The sequence below is a fragment of the Pseudopodoces humilis genome, chromosome 5 (genome assembly GCF_049639895.1).
Source record: "Pseudopodoces humilis isolate 2021_Gansu_Grassland_sample_001 chromosome 5, ASM4963989v1, whole genome shotgun sequence".
NCBI lineage: Eukaryota > Metazoa > Chordata > Aves > Passeriformes > Paridae > Pseudopodoces > Pseudopodoces humilis.
Window position 1 is genome coordinate 34,544,052 of NC_142204.1, and position 13,611 is coordinate 34,557,662.

Below are 13,611 nucleotides of genomic sequence, written 5' to 3' on the forward strand. Positions count from 1 at the left end.
GAACACCTTCCACTAAAGCACATTGCCCATCCAACTTGACTTTCAGCTTCCAGGGATGGGACAAATTCTCTGGAAACCTGTTCCAGGGCCTCACCACCCTCAGAGTAATGAGCAACTGTTCATAAACCGGTCTTGGGCTGAATAATCCCACACAATATAATATGCAAAAACGCAGAAATTACAGAAGTGATTATTTGTTTGCAGACAGCTTGAGACGGGACCAAAAAAATCTAAATTTAACCTTGTTCACTGGGACTAATTCACTCTGTTGTTAATTTAGCTCATATGTTAATTTAGCTGGAGAAAAGCAAATAATATACAGTATGTACAGTAGAACAGACGGCTCAGTGGTGGGACATGAAATGAAATATCTGTAACTTGTTTGTGCTCAATCACTGATGGTTATCCAACTTCATAATTAGCAGCATAAAATTAGAGCTGTGTGTTCAGAATCCAGATTTGTTATCCCAGCATGACTGGGAAGAGTGTTCTTTGAGCTGTTTCACTGCATGTTAAAAAACAGTGTTTTCTCATTATGCTGAGGATTTTGTTACATACTTTTGTCCCACACCCCCTAAAAGTAAAGGAAATTGAAAGCAGCAAGCCCTGCAGATGGCTTGACAAAAACACTTGCTGGTGCCTGTTGATATCTGGCAAAGATTCTGCATTTGTAAGATACCTTGTGTGAGTCAGATACAGAAAGGATGCAAAATAGATTTATAATGACTAATTTGTCAGCTAAGTATTTGTTTAGGGATACCTAATCGAAATATTCTCAGTCTCCCAATTTGTGGGCTAATAGATTTTCCTTTTTGTCTTCAGGAAAGTGAATTTTTTTCTTTTAGATTTATGGAAAGCCTATGAACCAGGATAGAGTAATGGTTTATATTTGCCCACACATTATTTCTTTCAGCTGTTCTTGTCTCTATAGTGTTTTATATTCTTCTCTTTGATGCAATCTGCCAATGCAATAACAGAAAAAAAGGAGTAAGTGTATATATGTAATGAAAAATTATATGTTAAGTAAATATGTACTTTGCAAAACAATTTTACCCATTTGGTGGGCAGTTCTAAAGTAACATGAGTGTGTCAGATCTTTGCAACGTCCCCCACCAGCATAATCCAGTCAGCAAAGTACCTTGTGTAGAAATGACCGATATCATCAGGAGTCCTTTGCCAGCACAGCCTTAGAGGTCTGCAGAGGCAGAAGAATTCCAACAGCAAAACAACTCCCTTTGCCTTTTCCTTTACCCCATTCCAAGGGCCTCTGCTGTTTCACTTGTGCAACCATTGTTAAGCAGATAAAGTTTTTGTAATACCTTGAAAATTGGAGCGTGTGCAGCAATAAAGACATTAAGAGCAGTATAACATATTAATATATAATATATATATTATTAATTATATATTATATATATTATTATATTATATTATATTATATTATATTATATTATATTATATTATATTATATTATATTATATTATATTATATTATATTATATATATTATATATTAATAAATAATATATAATAAAGTATAATCATATTAATAACAGCTGAAAACTGTGGTTGTCAAGATATGAGTGAGGTGTGTTCAGAGAGCAGGATTTGTATTTAGCAGCGCTATGTTTGCCTTTGTTTTTTTCCCTCTTTGCTAATGGCTCAGAGCATTAGGCTTAATTCTGTATCATTACTATTCAGATCAATTGGAGTTTCCATTGACCTGGATAGCAACAAAGTCAAACCCTTCATTTCTAATTAGAAAATACTGTCTAAACTGGAAGAACAAGGCTGGGGACAAACAGGAGAGAAAACAAACAAGCATGAATTAAATACAGTTTGCTAGGTTGTTGAATGAAGTATTAAAACACACCATCTCACTATTCCCCTACAAAACAATCACAATTTCTTACTGGTGTCAATAAGAGCCATCCAGCACTTTGAAAGCAAACAAATGTTTCTACTTCATGTAGCTTAGGAGGTTACAATGTTTACTCATAGCCTGTTCGAAATTCATGCTGTTGCGCAGGAAAACCAAAATGACACTACTGAATATCCTCTGAATGTCCATGCCATGCCATACTGACCATGATTTACAAGCAAAAAAGGAAATATAAAACACTGCCAAATTTTATACACTTTCTCTTAAGGTGAGACTTATATTTCCAAAAGCATGGTATACATAAGAATTTTAAAACACAGCAGGTAGTAAAACTTTGATTTATTTTAAGTGGGAAGAAAAAGGCTTATTTTTAGATGATCTAAAATCCATGTGAAGGTTGCAGATGTTCAGGCTTGGGTTTTTTTCTTCTGTGCAGAGATACTCTTGTTTTTTAGAACACGTTCTACAACACATGGACTATCATGCACCATTAGAATTTTTTTCCCTTGTTCTCAAGGTGTGTTACAATGCATATGCCTAAAAAGCATATGACTCCACTCAGTCCACTTAATGGTAGAAATTGAATACTCTGTTTAACAGCCAAGTCACCTCCCTGTTTTGGAAATTTACTGTTCCAAGCAACATTAGCATAGAAATCAGGGCTTGAAAATCAATACATGCCCAGCGTGCATTAGTCTCACTTAACACTTTCTTTTTAGTGGTCCCTTTAAAAAATGTAAGGTATGGAAACTACATAAAACTCTGACAAGCTTTCTATATGAAAAAGACACAGCTTTAGATCAAAGCACCATTTTCACTATTAAATCTGTTCTCCCTGCTCCCAGAGTGTGGAAGGAGAACACCACGAGAAGGCGGTGGAACTGCTGAAGGCGGCCAAGGACAGCGTGAAGCTGGTGGTGCGCTACACTCCCAAGGTGCTGGAGGAGATGGAGGCTCGCTTTGAAAAACTGAGAACAGCCCGGCGCCGGCAACAGCAGCAATTGCTCATTCAGCAGCAGCAACAGCAGCAAAGCACACAGCAAAACCATATGTCGTAGGTGAGAGGATTCATTGTTCTTCCCTAAAGTCCACTGACAGCACCCAACCAGGGCCAGCCACTTCCAGGCGTCTGTCAGGGCAGCATGTGGTGCCAGAGCCCATCTCAGTCCCAGACAGGAGCAGGGCAGCCCCAGACCTGGGCACCTGCGTGGGGTTAGAGACAGGGGGCCCAGTTGAGTGGGACCCCATGGCTGGGAAGGGCAGGGCTATGGGGTGTTGGAGACTGGCCCTGCTGGGGCATTGCTGGGACAAGAGATGATGACCCTAGGAGCTGACATGAGGTCCCAGGCTGTGGACAAGACGGAGGGAGCCCCAAGGGGGACAGTCAGGGGCCTGGAGGTACCCTTGAGGGCCCAGCCAGCACTTACTGCAGTCCGGATGAGCAGTGCTCATTCTTTGGTACATTTCCACATGTTTTTCCCCAGTAAAAATGTGTTTTGAAAAGAGGTTAATAGCACTTAGCAAATTCTGGAAAGAGTTTCCAACTGATAATCCTGAGATCAAAAGCCACTGTGCACTTCTGGCTTATCTGCAAGTGAAAGAAGTCCTGGGAACATTTTTTTATATTAACAACCAGAGCATTTATGACAAATAAGAATATGCCACCAGATCTAGATAGTTTAAAGCATTTTCAGCTAGTCTGTTACCACTCTGCAATAAAACATCAAGATTTGCTGGTGGTAGGTGAAGAAAAGCCTTCCAAGCCTCTTCCTTGCAACAGGGAACCCAAACTTCATTCTGGTTACTCTGCAGGGCACCTGTAAGTGCTTGCTTTTGGATACAGTTTGGTAGGAAGTATTTCACACACTCGTGACTGACATTCAGTATCGCAATAGCTTCCAAGAGGCTTGCAAGTCTCCCAGTGGCATGTGAGGTTCAGAGGTTCTCTGTATATGCAGTTTTTCTGAAATAAGTGAGAGTTTGTGCTAGGAATACATTTACAGATATGCTCCATTTGCCTAAATAAAATCAAGTAGGGAGCATGTCCCAATGATTTATATCCAAACCCTCATCTCATAGCTGTTTGTTCCCAAAACAGTATGCATGTACTATAGAGACAACAAGTCAGTCAGAAAGTCCCCAAATGGTCAAAATCTGAAGCTCCCAGTGATGGTTTCATCCTTAGTGTTGACACTGACCTCTGTTGGAATTCAGGGGAAAACCCACTTTGTAATCACCCTGTTCTGTGACCACCAGAATTCTGGATTTGTTGATGCAAACAAGGGCCCTGAGAAGGTTTTGAATCCCAGCTCAGGGCCTCAACTCAGACAAGTATAAACCGTAGTATTTCATGAAGTACATTTGGGGTTTCTGTGTAAAACAAGGACATTCCAGGAGACAGACATACACATTAATTTTTAATTTTTTTTTCATAATTTTAATTATTAATTAAAATAATTAATAAATTATTTAAATAATTTCATTAGCAAGTAAAGAATTTTTTGCTGATTTTAAAGTGAAAGGGGAGAAGGGCAGGCAGAGACAGCCAGCAGATTAATTCCTCAATTCTTTGTGCTTGCTCTGAGGAATGTTTCTTTAATTCTAGGTTATTCTCAAGAAAGAAGAAGCCTCAATCAAGAGTTCAGTAATCAAGCAACCAGAGCTGTACTCTAGTATTCCAGCAAAAGCATACTACAGGAACATGAAACAGAATTCATCTGGAGAAGATAGTGTACCAGACTAAAGTGTGCCATAGGGAGGGTACCATCATGATAAGGCTTTTCAGCACACAGCAGTCACAGATACCTTCAGTGACTCTGTTCCTAATGAGAACAGCATGATTGGTAAACCCTATGAAACAGCGAAGTCCAGGGCTTCCAAATAATTCTGTTTGATCTCATCTTGCACTCCTTACTCTGACAAATTTCTAGTTGGCTTTCTCTAGTCAATAAAAGTTTAGTTTAAGGAGGTTAAGATCAGCTGCTTTTCAGAGCAGGATCTTTCTCTACAGTTGTCTCCAAAAATTAAAAACATCAGTTCAAAATTTTGCCACAGACATCAAACTCATACATTACACTTCATAACCACTTTGTACTATATATTGTAGAGCTGTTTTAACCTAACTTCCTGTTTATAATTTTCAGATTACTCTCTGGAAATAGCAATTTACTATATTTATAAAGTATTCCATTTGTAGAAGCAATTGGCTTTTTACTCTTGGTGTTTCCATATATTTTATTATGCATCAACAGAGTGAGAGAGTTTTAGGTCAACTTTAATTTTATTAGTAGTAAAGTTAGGGAAGCCTAGAACTGTATTTTTAAATGTAGGTATTGCTTGTATCTATTATAGTTACTATTCAGAAATCTATAACTGGATATATTATATATTTATTCCATAAAATATATATTGTCTGAATGTACCTGTTAGAGAAGTAGGGTCTTTGCTTAGCATGTATTGCAAATGTAGTAAGCTAATGTTAGCAAAAGACCAAGCTTTGTTTGGCAGATATTACTGTGATAGCATAATCTCTGCATTTCTGTACTGTTTAATTTATTTTCCAGTCTAATGTTAATATATTTTAGAGAGGAGGAAGTGTAAATTGTTTCTTTTAAGACTCACACATTATCATTTAAATCAATTTGAAATTAGAGTTCTGACTTTTTTTTTTTTTTTTTTTTTTTTTTTTTAATTAAACCAGATTGGAATGTGCAAGCAAAATCTGTAAGTTCTTAAGTTTACATGTCTGCTTTTCCAAAGAAGATAGTCAAAGCTGGAAGGCTATAAATATCATCTGCTTTCAAGAAAATAAGAAAATAAACCCCCAAATCCTAAAAAAAGTGATCATTTTTACATGCCTTCTATGCTTCATTAGAAAAGACTCGGGGGAGAAAAGGAGATTAGGGGAAAACTATACAGTCATTGCATGTTGAAAACTTCTGCTGATGTCAGTGAAAGTTCAGTAATGTGAGGAATGGAATGTAGAAATGGTCAGAAAACAGTGTTCTGGTTGTGAACTTGGACCAAAGTCAGAAACAGTATATTGGAGGGTCTATTCTCAAACAGAGAGAAACAAAGTAAAACAGGGGAAATTGGTACTATCATAGCATATGTTAGAAACCAAATGCAAGCTAGCCAACAGTCTTGACAGTGTTTGATCAGTGTAAGTAGCCATTGAAAGGAAATTACTGTATTTTTAAAACCAAACAGCATGAATTCATCTAGAGAAGCCTCATTTTATACAGAGAGGTAATTATATTCAGCGGTCACTGGTGACAATATAAATTAAGACAGTGGAGTTTGAGAACTACCAGAACTGGAGATGAAATTAATTGTATTGTACTCTGCACGGTGTCTTTTTATACTTAATAAAACTGTACATACCTATTTTAAAATTGTTCTCAAACAGGCATTGCTATTAATATTGACAGTATGTAAGTTGTTATTATGACTGCATATAACTGTTCTGTATCTCATCAGTATGATTTGAATTACACTGGTAGCTGCATTTTCAGAGACCAAGTATTCACATTTAGTCAGCCCACTGTACTGCATTTTTCCAAACTGCCTCTCCACCTCCTTCCCTCCTCTTCCTCAAAAAATTTGAGTGGAATGTGCTGATTAATAAATTTCAATAATGGACTGTCATTCATATAGAGAAGCATATAAAATTCATTTTCATATATTATGATTCAATAAATTATTTATACACATTAAAATTAACATTCTAGTCTTTGCCAACATTTAACAGTAAGAACTGTCAATGATTTTGAAGTGGAAACAGGAAGAAATAACTTTCTGTTACTTTTCATGCCCCTTACTGATCAATAAAACATACAGCTACTTAATCACAGAATAACCACTGTCCCTAAGCCTCTGATACAGTTTTCATTGTAGCTGGTATTTTCATTTGTGATTTAAATGTATTTAGTCCTGATTCAACATGGTACTTCCACATGTGCACAGCTGAATTATTTTCCAGAAAAAGTGCAGGAAAGGCAACCTTTTCCACATGCAGGTCTGCAGGTCTTTGTGCACTGTATTTGAACACATTGGTCTGCTGGCCTTTGCTGTTACACTACAGTAAATTGATATTCTTTCAGTCAACTTAGCGAGTTTTATTGCCTATATTTACCTTTGGGGCTTCCTCATGTTTCTCTGCACTGGCAGCAAACTGAGGTAGGAGATCCATGATGCCTTTTTTGCTTCTTTATTGCAGTACTCCAAGAAATGTTTACGCACTCCTGCATCATGTTCACTTACACCAAAGATCCAGATTCAGGATCTAATAGTAGTAGAGATTCAGGGTTGGTGGCAGTTACTTAGTGAAGTTGATGGCTCTACTGTGCTAGCCATAGTTTTTCTTTTTGTGACACTGGCACTTTGTAAGGTGTTGAAGAATTCCATAGTCTCTGATGAAGCAAAAAAACTCACCAGCTTGAACTTCAGAATTATGCAGAAAAATGTCTGGAAGTATTAAGGATTATTCCATGTGTAAACAGTGGATTATTAGCTAGAAGCAGTACTGTCCCCCCATAAGTATTACTGAGACCATTTCCATATCCAGCATTCAATAGAACAAAACAGATTTCTAAACCTAAGAGTATTCTGGGCCAGTTTGTAAGAATGTGCTGCCTGCTGCAATACACATATGATGAGAACTCATTGTGCTTAGCCATGGGAAGGTCAGGATGAATTAGGGATGTGCTCAAACAGTCTTGCAAGCAGACCCATGTTAACCCTGCTTGTTCATGAGGTGAATGCAGGTTGAACAAGCAGAAGGATTTAGATATATTTTTGATGAATTCATTGTCTCTGCCTTCAGGCATCCAAAATCAGACTGTGGAGGTTACACTGTTTCCAAATTGAAGAGTTAGAGGTGTCCATTAAATGTGATTCATTCCACCTCTCTGACATACATCTTAAAATAGAGTAAGGCATTCTGTTAAAAAGATCATAAGCGGAGCCACTACCAAACAACTTAAACTACTAGCTTGGAATTAATAGTGGCTTTTGAGGGGGTGTTGCTGCTACAGTCATACACAGTTTTGAAATAATAAATAAAAAGTCCCCAGTGTTTGAATTCCCTAATCTTAAACCTCTGCATGCATAGCTCAGATGACCAAGAGGCCTTGCACGTACTCTGGTTTGTAAGGAGGTTCCTGTCACTACAGATGTCTGTTTTGAACCATTCTAAGAAATTTAAGAGCTCAGCACAGGTATTGTTAGCAAAATGCTTTGGTTGTGGTGCATACAGGAGCAGATTGCAGCAAGCTTCAGCCTGTGAATGCTAATAGCAGAAGTCTGTACTGCCACCCCCAACACTGGGCTATTGTGTGTGCATTTTACCATAGTTGCAGCCAAAAAGATGATTGCTTTGGATTTCTGGTTACAGAGATGCACAAAATGGCAGCCATTAAACTTCCCCCATAGGGATTCGGGGTAACAATAGTTATAGCGAAACTTGCCCAGTTCTGAAATCTAAAACCTGCAGCTATCTAGGATTAAGTAAAAAGATTACAAAAGCAGATGTCTAAAAGGAGCAGCCAACATCCAAAAGGAAAAAAAGTTACACAGGAGTTTAATCTCTGATTAGCTTTCAATTTAATTTCTTACAGTTATTTTCACATATTCTTGTCAATTCATCAACCACAAGAGAAGCATATGATTCAGCAAGTGCAGCTCCTTTTGTCAAAATCATAAAGAGCTGATAGGGTGGAGGAATACCTCTTAATTTCTCTGAGACACGTGAAGCTGGATTGTGCTGCAAAAAGGTGATACCCAAACATATCCCAGTCCTACAGAGACTTTCTTCATTAGTCCCATTACAGTTTCTCTCCACCATCAACCCTCAAGTTGAGAGAATTCTAAGCATGTTTTCTCAAAGTGAGTATGTTAGACACGTAGACACACAAATTCACTTTCGTTTCAAGGAAAACTATATTAAGCCTGAAGTTGTAAATCTTGCCCAGCCTTTTAATTTTGACAAAAATTAGTTTTGATCCCAAAACATCCCAAGACAGTTGCACTTATGACCAGTTGGAAGGCTGAAATTAGCTTGTGAACTGGCCCAATTAAAACCTGCATCTCAGGAGACACTTCCATAGCATTTCTGTTGAAACAGAAGGAAGAAAAGAGAAAGTACAACCTCTGAAGTACAGAGTAGCCAGTGCAGAAGAGGGAAGATACTTAAATTTTTTCCCATGTCCATGAAAATTTCTCCAGAAATACAGAATATTATTTTTATCTGAATGAGTTACTAATTTATGTTGGGAGGATAAACCATGTCTCTTACAGCATTTTTTGAGAAGAACAAGACAAAATGCTTGGCTAAAACAGCATGGGAAGAATTCTGAGTATGTTAAGGTAGCCGTGAACAGTTTGGTGGGCAAGAGTGGCCCCCAGCTAAGAATAGAGCAGGGTATTTCTTCACTGATCTCTCTCCTATCTCTCCACCTTTTGGCTTCACAAATTCCCTTTGGCAAGACCCCAAAGGTCACCACAAAGCTATTCCAAGTTTCCCACTGCAGTATTCTCCTACCCATCTTTCCATGTGAGTTTTCTGTTGGCTGAGCAGTGACACTTTTTGATCACATATGATCTCTTCAGCTAAGTATGGTATTTAGGCTTTGCCACGTCTACCTTCTGGAGTGCTCTGCTCTTCACTTGCACTCCATATCCATTAGCTGCCCCCTCATGGCCACCATACTCAGCTGTCTTACTTGCTTTACACAAAATAATTGCACTAGCCCTCAAGGATACATGGGGGAAAATACATTGAGAGGGTAGAAAAATGGTAGATAAACCTTGAAAAAAAATACAGATATGTTGAAAATGTCACCTCTTTCCTGAGTCACCCCTTTTTCAACAGGTGATGATTTTCACTTTCATTTAGTTCCCTGCTGACAAAGCACTCTATGTTGTGATGGTGACTGTGGAACAACCACATACCCTCCTCTGGCTTAAAAAACAGCTTCTTGTCTGGAACCAATGGACATCTTGACCTGCTTGAGGCATTACACTGAATTCACACACATACAGTGGGGCAGAGTCACTGTGCACACACTAAGCAAGTGAGGTTTACAGGTGAAGAAAATCCATCACATCTGGCATGTAGACCCATGTCTGTCTGGAATTTCACAGGTGAAAATGAACAACTCCTGGCAGCATCCTAACATTGAGTCAGTGCCTTCAGCCATTCAGTCTGAAAGTGTCATTTAAAAAGACATCCAGGAACCAATGTTTCATTTGTTTTGAAATTCTATTTCAATGTAAGTTTCCATCAGCAATCAATGAGAAAGCAAGAGCCTTTCTTAAACTTCCAGGGATCAAACACAACAAACTATTAATTTCTTTACTAACACAATGCTACAAGTGCAGAACTAACACCAGCACCATCCCTCAAGCTCCAGTTTTGTGCATGTTGCCCTTATCTTGTCTATAAGGTTGACAGAAAGAAATTAAACTATTCACTGTTGGGTCTTAGTACCCCTAAAGGAAAACATAAACTTGGTCATGTGAAGGGGGTTTAAGCATCAATTAACTCAGACTAAAGTATAAGTGCTGATTGTCTTTTGAGCACTGTTTGTCTCCACTATGTGTATGGCACGGTAGCAGGTTTACAGCCCCTTCTACGAATGTATCTGCGTATCCCTACCTCTGCTGACTCGTTCAGTGGGCATGGCAGGTGGAGCTCGCAGCTGAATAAATATGCCAAGGGAGACGCCTAGTGTAAAACGATGCTCATGGCACCGAGAGCTGCTCATTCCGCTGTCTCTGCGGAGGGCTTCTTCGCTCCTAGCGTTAAGAAGCTGCACACAGATATTTGTGCAGCCATCGTTTGATATTGCCACACATTTTACAGTGAGTGAACAGTTCAGAACTGAGCTCGATTTACATGTAGAATAACATCACAAGAGTAAATACTTTCTGTGCTAAGAATGACAAGTAGCAATAGGATTATGGCAATATAAAGACAATATTCTTACCTGGGTAACAATTGTGGGGTTAATGTAAACATTGTTTAACATGGGCTAACATGCACACAGGGTCTGATCACACTTCACCTACTGTTGCTGCTACTGAAGATTGTACGTGTGCTGATGAAAAAAATGTCCCAAATGCTAGGCAAGTGTATCATTTACATTGAAGTAAATGATAGGTGAAGCACATCTCCATGCCTTGCTGAAGGCAGCCATGTAAACCAGGTGCAGTAACAAATGGACACAAGACGAGAATCTCCCACTGCAGCAGCTGCTCTGCTTTTAGTGGGGAATTTGCCAAAGATAGCCATCAAATTTGGTTTCCACTGTATCTGTGACTATCTCAATGATGCTAACAGTCTGTACCACTGCCTGCCTCTTCCCTCCTCAGAGGGACACCCAAACAGAATCCTGGATCATTAGAGCCAGGTGTATCTACAGATTAGCTCTAGAGGCATTTTTATTTCTCCCCTTCTAGACACTCCTATAATTTCTTCTTCTTCCTGCACCACAGCTTTAATCAAGGCTTTGATATTTAGATGAAGTGTGCAGGCATCTACCAGTTCTCCTTTTTTTCAGCAGGGAAAACAAACTAGGAGCTACATTTTGTATATCACATCTTATATTCTCAGGCAGATTCCTCTCTGAAAGGCCTGGGAGAAGGCAATGCCTCCAAGAAGCACCAGCTTGACACAGGGCTCTGAGAAGCCCTCAGAAAACTGGCACCAGTTTAGAAGAAAGGACAGAGGAAGGAAGTCAAAATGATAAAATAGTCCTACCTTCAGCAAGCTCCAGAGGTAAAACCGAGGCCCTGACAGCCTTCACTGTTTGTTAAGGACCAGATGTCCTGTTCAGTTTTCCTGCTGTGACTGTGGTGCTTAACAGCAGCCCAAAGTCTCCAGTTCCATTAGAAACCCCCTGACTCTGACAAAGGTTACAATCCTAGACAAGGAAGGGTAACAGGAAACCTATGCTTATCCTGGAATTGTCCGGTGCTACCTAACTGTTTGCCAAACTTAGACTTTGAGGCAAGGTAAGGCCAAAAATATATCTTGTCAAAATGCATGCCAATTGCTTCAAATAATAATCTCCTGACATCTGTAAACAAGTCTTCCACTGATGCTTGTGTGGCTGAGGCTGGTTCCTTCCCTGTATCCCTGGCTAATTCTAGGGTGATTAGTTTAAATCTGCATGGAGAAAGGATGTGAAAAATGTCAGACTCCAATGAACTGCAAGTAATTTTCATGTGATACAAAAAAGTTTCCAACCGGAGTCTTTGCTGAACTAATGAACCCTCAGCAGCTGTCTGCATTACAATTAGTACACCTCCAAAGCATGTCTTAGAAGCAGTCATCTTGCCTTTATTAAATTATTCAGTTCAACTACGCAGGTGATCTGGCTTACTAAGGAGATGAATGCAATCTTAAATCAAATTTGCTCCATAAGCCGAGAGTCAAAGAACGACAATCTTCAAAGCTGAAAAAAATAGGAGGGAAAAAAATAATAGTTCCAAGTTAAATCAGATGAAGATTTGGCATGCTTCTTTGACTGTAAAACTCACTGTTGAAGCAGCTGAATTGACTTGGAAGTCAGACAAAACACCTGACATTATTTTCAGAGACCAGTGTCAGTGAAGGTGCAATTAATTGCAGCTACAGTCTCTCTGCAGCTAATGGAGGGAACAATTATCTCCAAGAGGTGATTCACCACATCTGTGTAATGGTTACTGACACAATATAATATATATTTTTTTTTTTTTCCAGTGAAGACAGAAGAAGAATTTTCTAATCATCCTCCTCCACCTCTCTCCCTTGCCAGTACTAATTCCCACCTCAGCTTTAACGGGTTTCTCCTTGAGCCAGTGTAGCAGCATAAAACCACTGTCTCACCTTCCCCATTGAAAGTACTGTAGTTTATTGGTTTGTCTGCAGGAGCATCCTATTCCCAACTTGTCACTGAAGAAAATACAATGGATAGTTATATCTCTTCCATCTCATATTAATAATGGGAAATGTCTCTTTTCCTTCATTCACTACAGAGAGAACTTGCAATATATTGGAAAAGAAGCCTAAATTCTAGATGCTGCAAATTGCAATATTTTAGCTGACGAGTACAAAAAGTTTCACCACAGGACAGTACCTGCCAGAGATCAGCACACAGAAGCCAAGCAAACTGACTGTATGAAGTGGTAGGCAGTAACTGGGGCAAAGAATGATGTCTGTGGGTGTCCACAGCACACAGACGATGCTGAATCAACAACTTCAATTCAATAGCCCCAGCTCCCTCAGCCCATCATCATAAGAGAGGTGCTCCAGTCCCTTCATCATCTTCGTTGCCCTCTGCTTGACCCGCTCCAGGGGCTCCGTGACTCTCTTGTGCTGAGGAGCCCAGAACTGGGCACAGCACCCCAGATGTGGCCTCACTGGGGCTGAGTAGAGGGACAGGATCAGCATTATTTATAACTGAGAAGCCTGGGAAGCAGCAGAAAAAAGGCTGTTTAAATTCATAAGGACAGCATCCACATTTCCCTGGAGACCCAGATGGAAAATGGTTTTGTGCATTTTGATGCCACTCCACATCACAACAACTTCTGAGAAATATAAACAGCAGCCTGGTTCTTTGTTATGCATTAGTAATAGCAGATGGGTTTATTCAAGGCAAAGTACACTTTTTGATCAGTTTTTCCTTTCAGGGGAGAGATAAGCAGGTTCAAGCAAGGTAAGCAGTTAGATGCAGCCTATGTACTGTGAGAT

The 13,611-nt window shown here is 39.3% G+C and overlaps 1 protein-coding gene across 2 annotated transcripts in view; it reads left to right on the forward strand.

Annotated features, from left to right (window-relative positions):
- Positions 1-6,547, forward strand: part of LIN7A (lin-7 cell polarity scaffold A) — a 47,942-nt gene extending 41,395 nt beyond the window's left edge. Inside the window, exons 5-6 of one of the 2 annotated variants that reach the window (XM_005519542.2) lie at positions 2,723-2,935; positions 4,483-6,547. In XM_005519542.2, coding sequence (XP_005519599.1) covers positions 2,723-2,935 — 213 coding nt within the window. In that variant the 3' untranslated portion in view covers positions 4,483-6,547. The remainder of the gene's footprint in view (positions 1-2,722; positions 2,936-4,482) is intronic. The other variant, XM_088055221.1, reaches the window with a different exon arrangement.
- Positions 6,548-13,611: the final 7,064 nt, after the last annotated feature.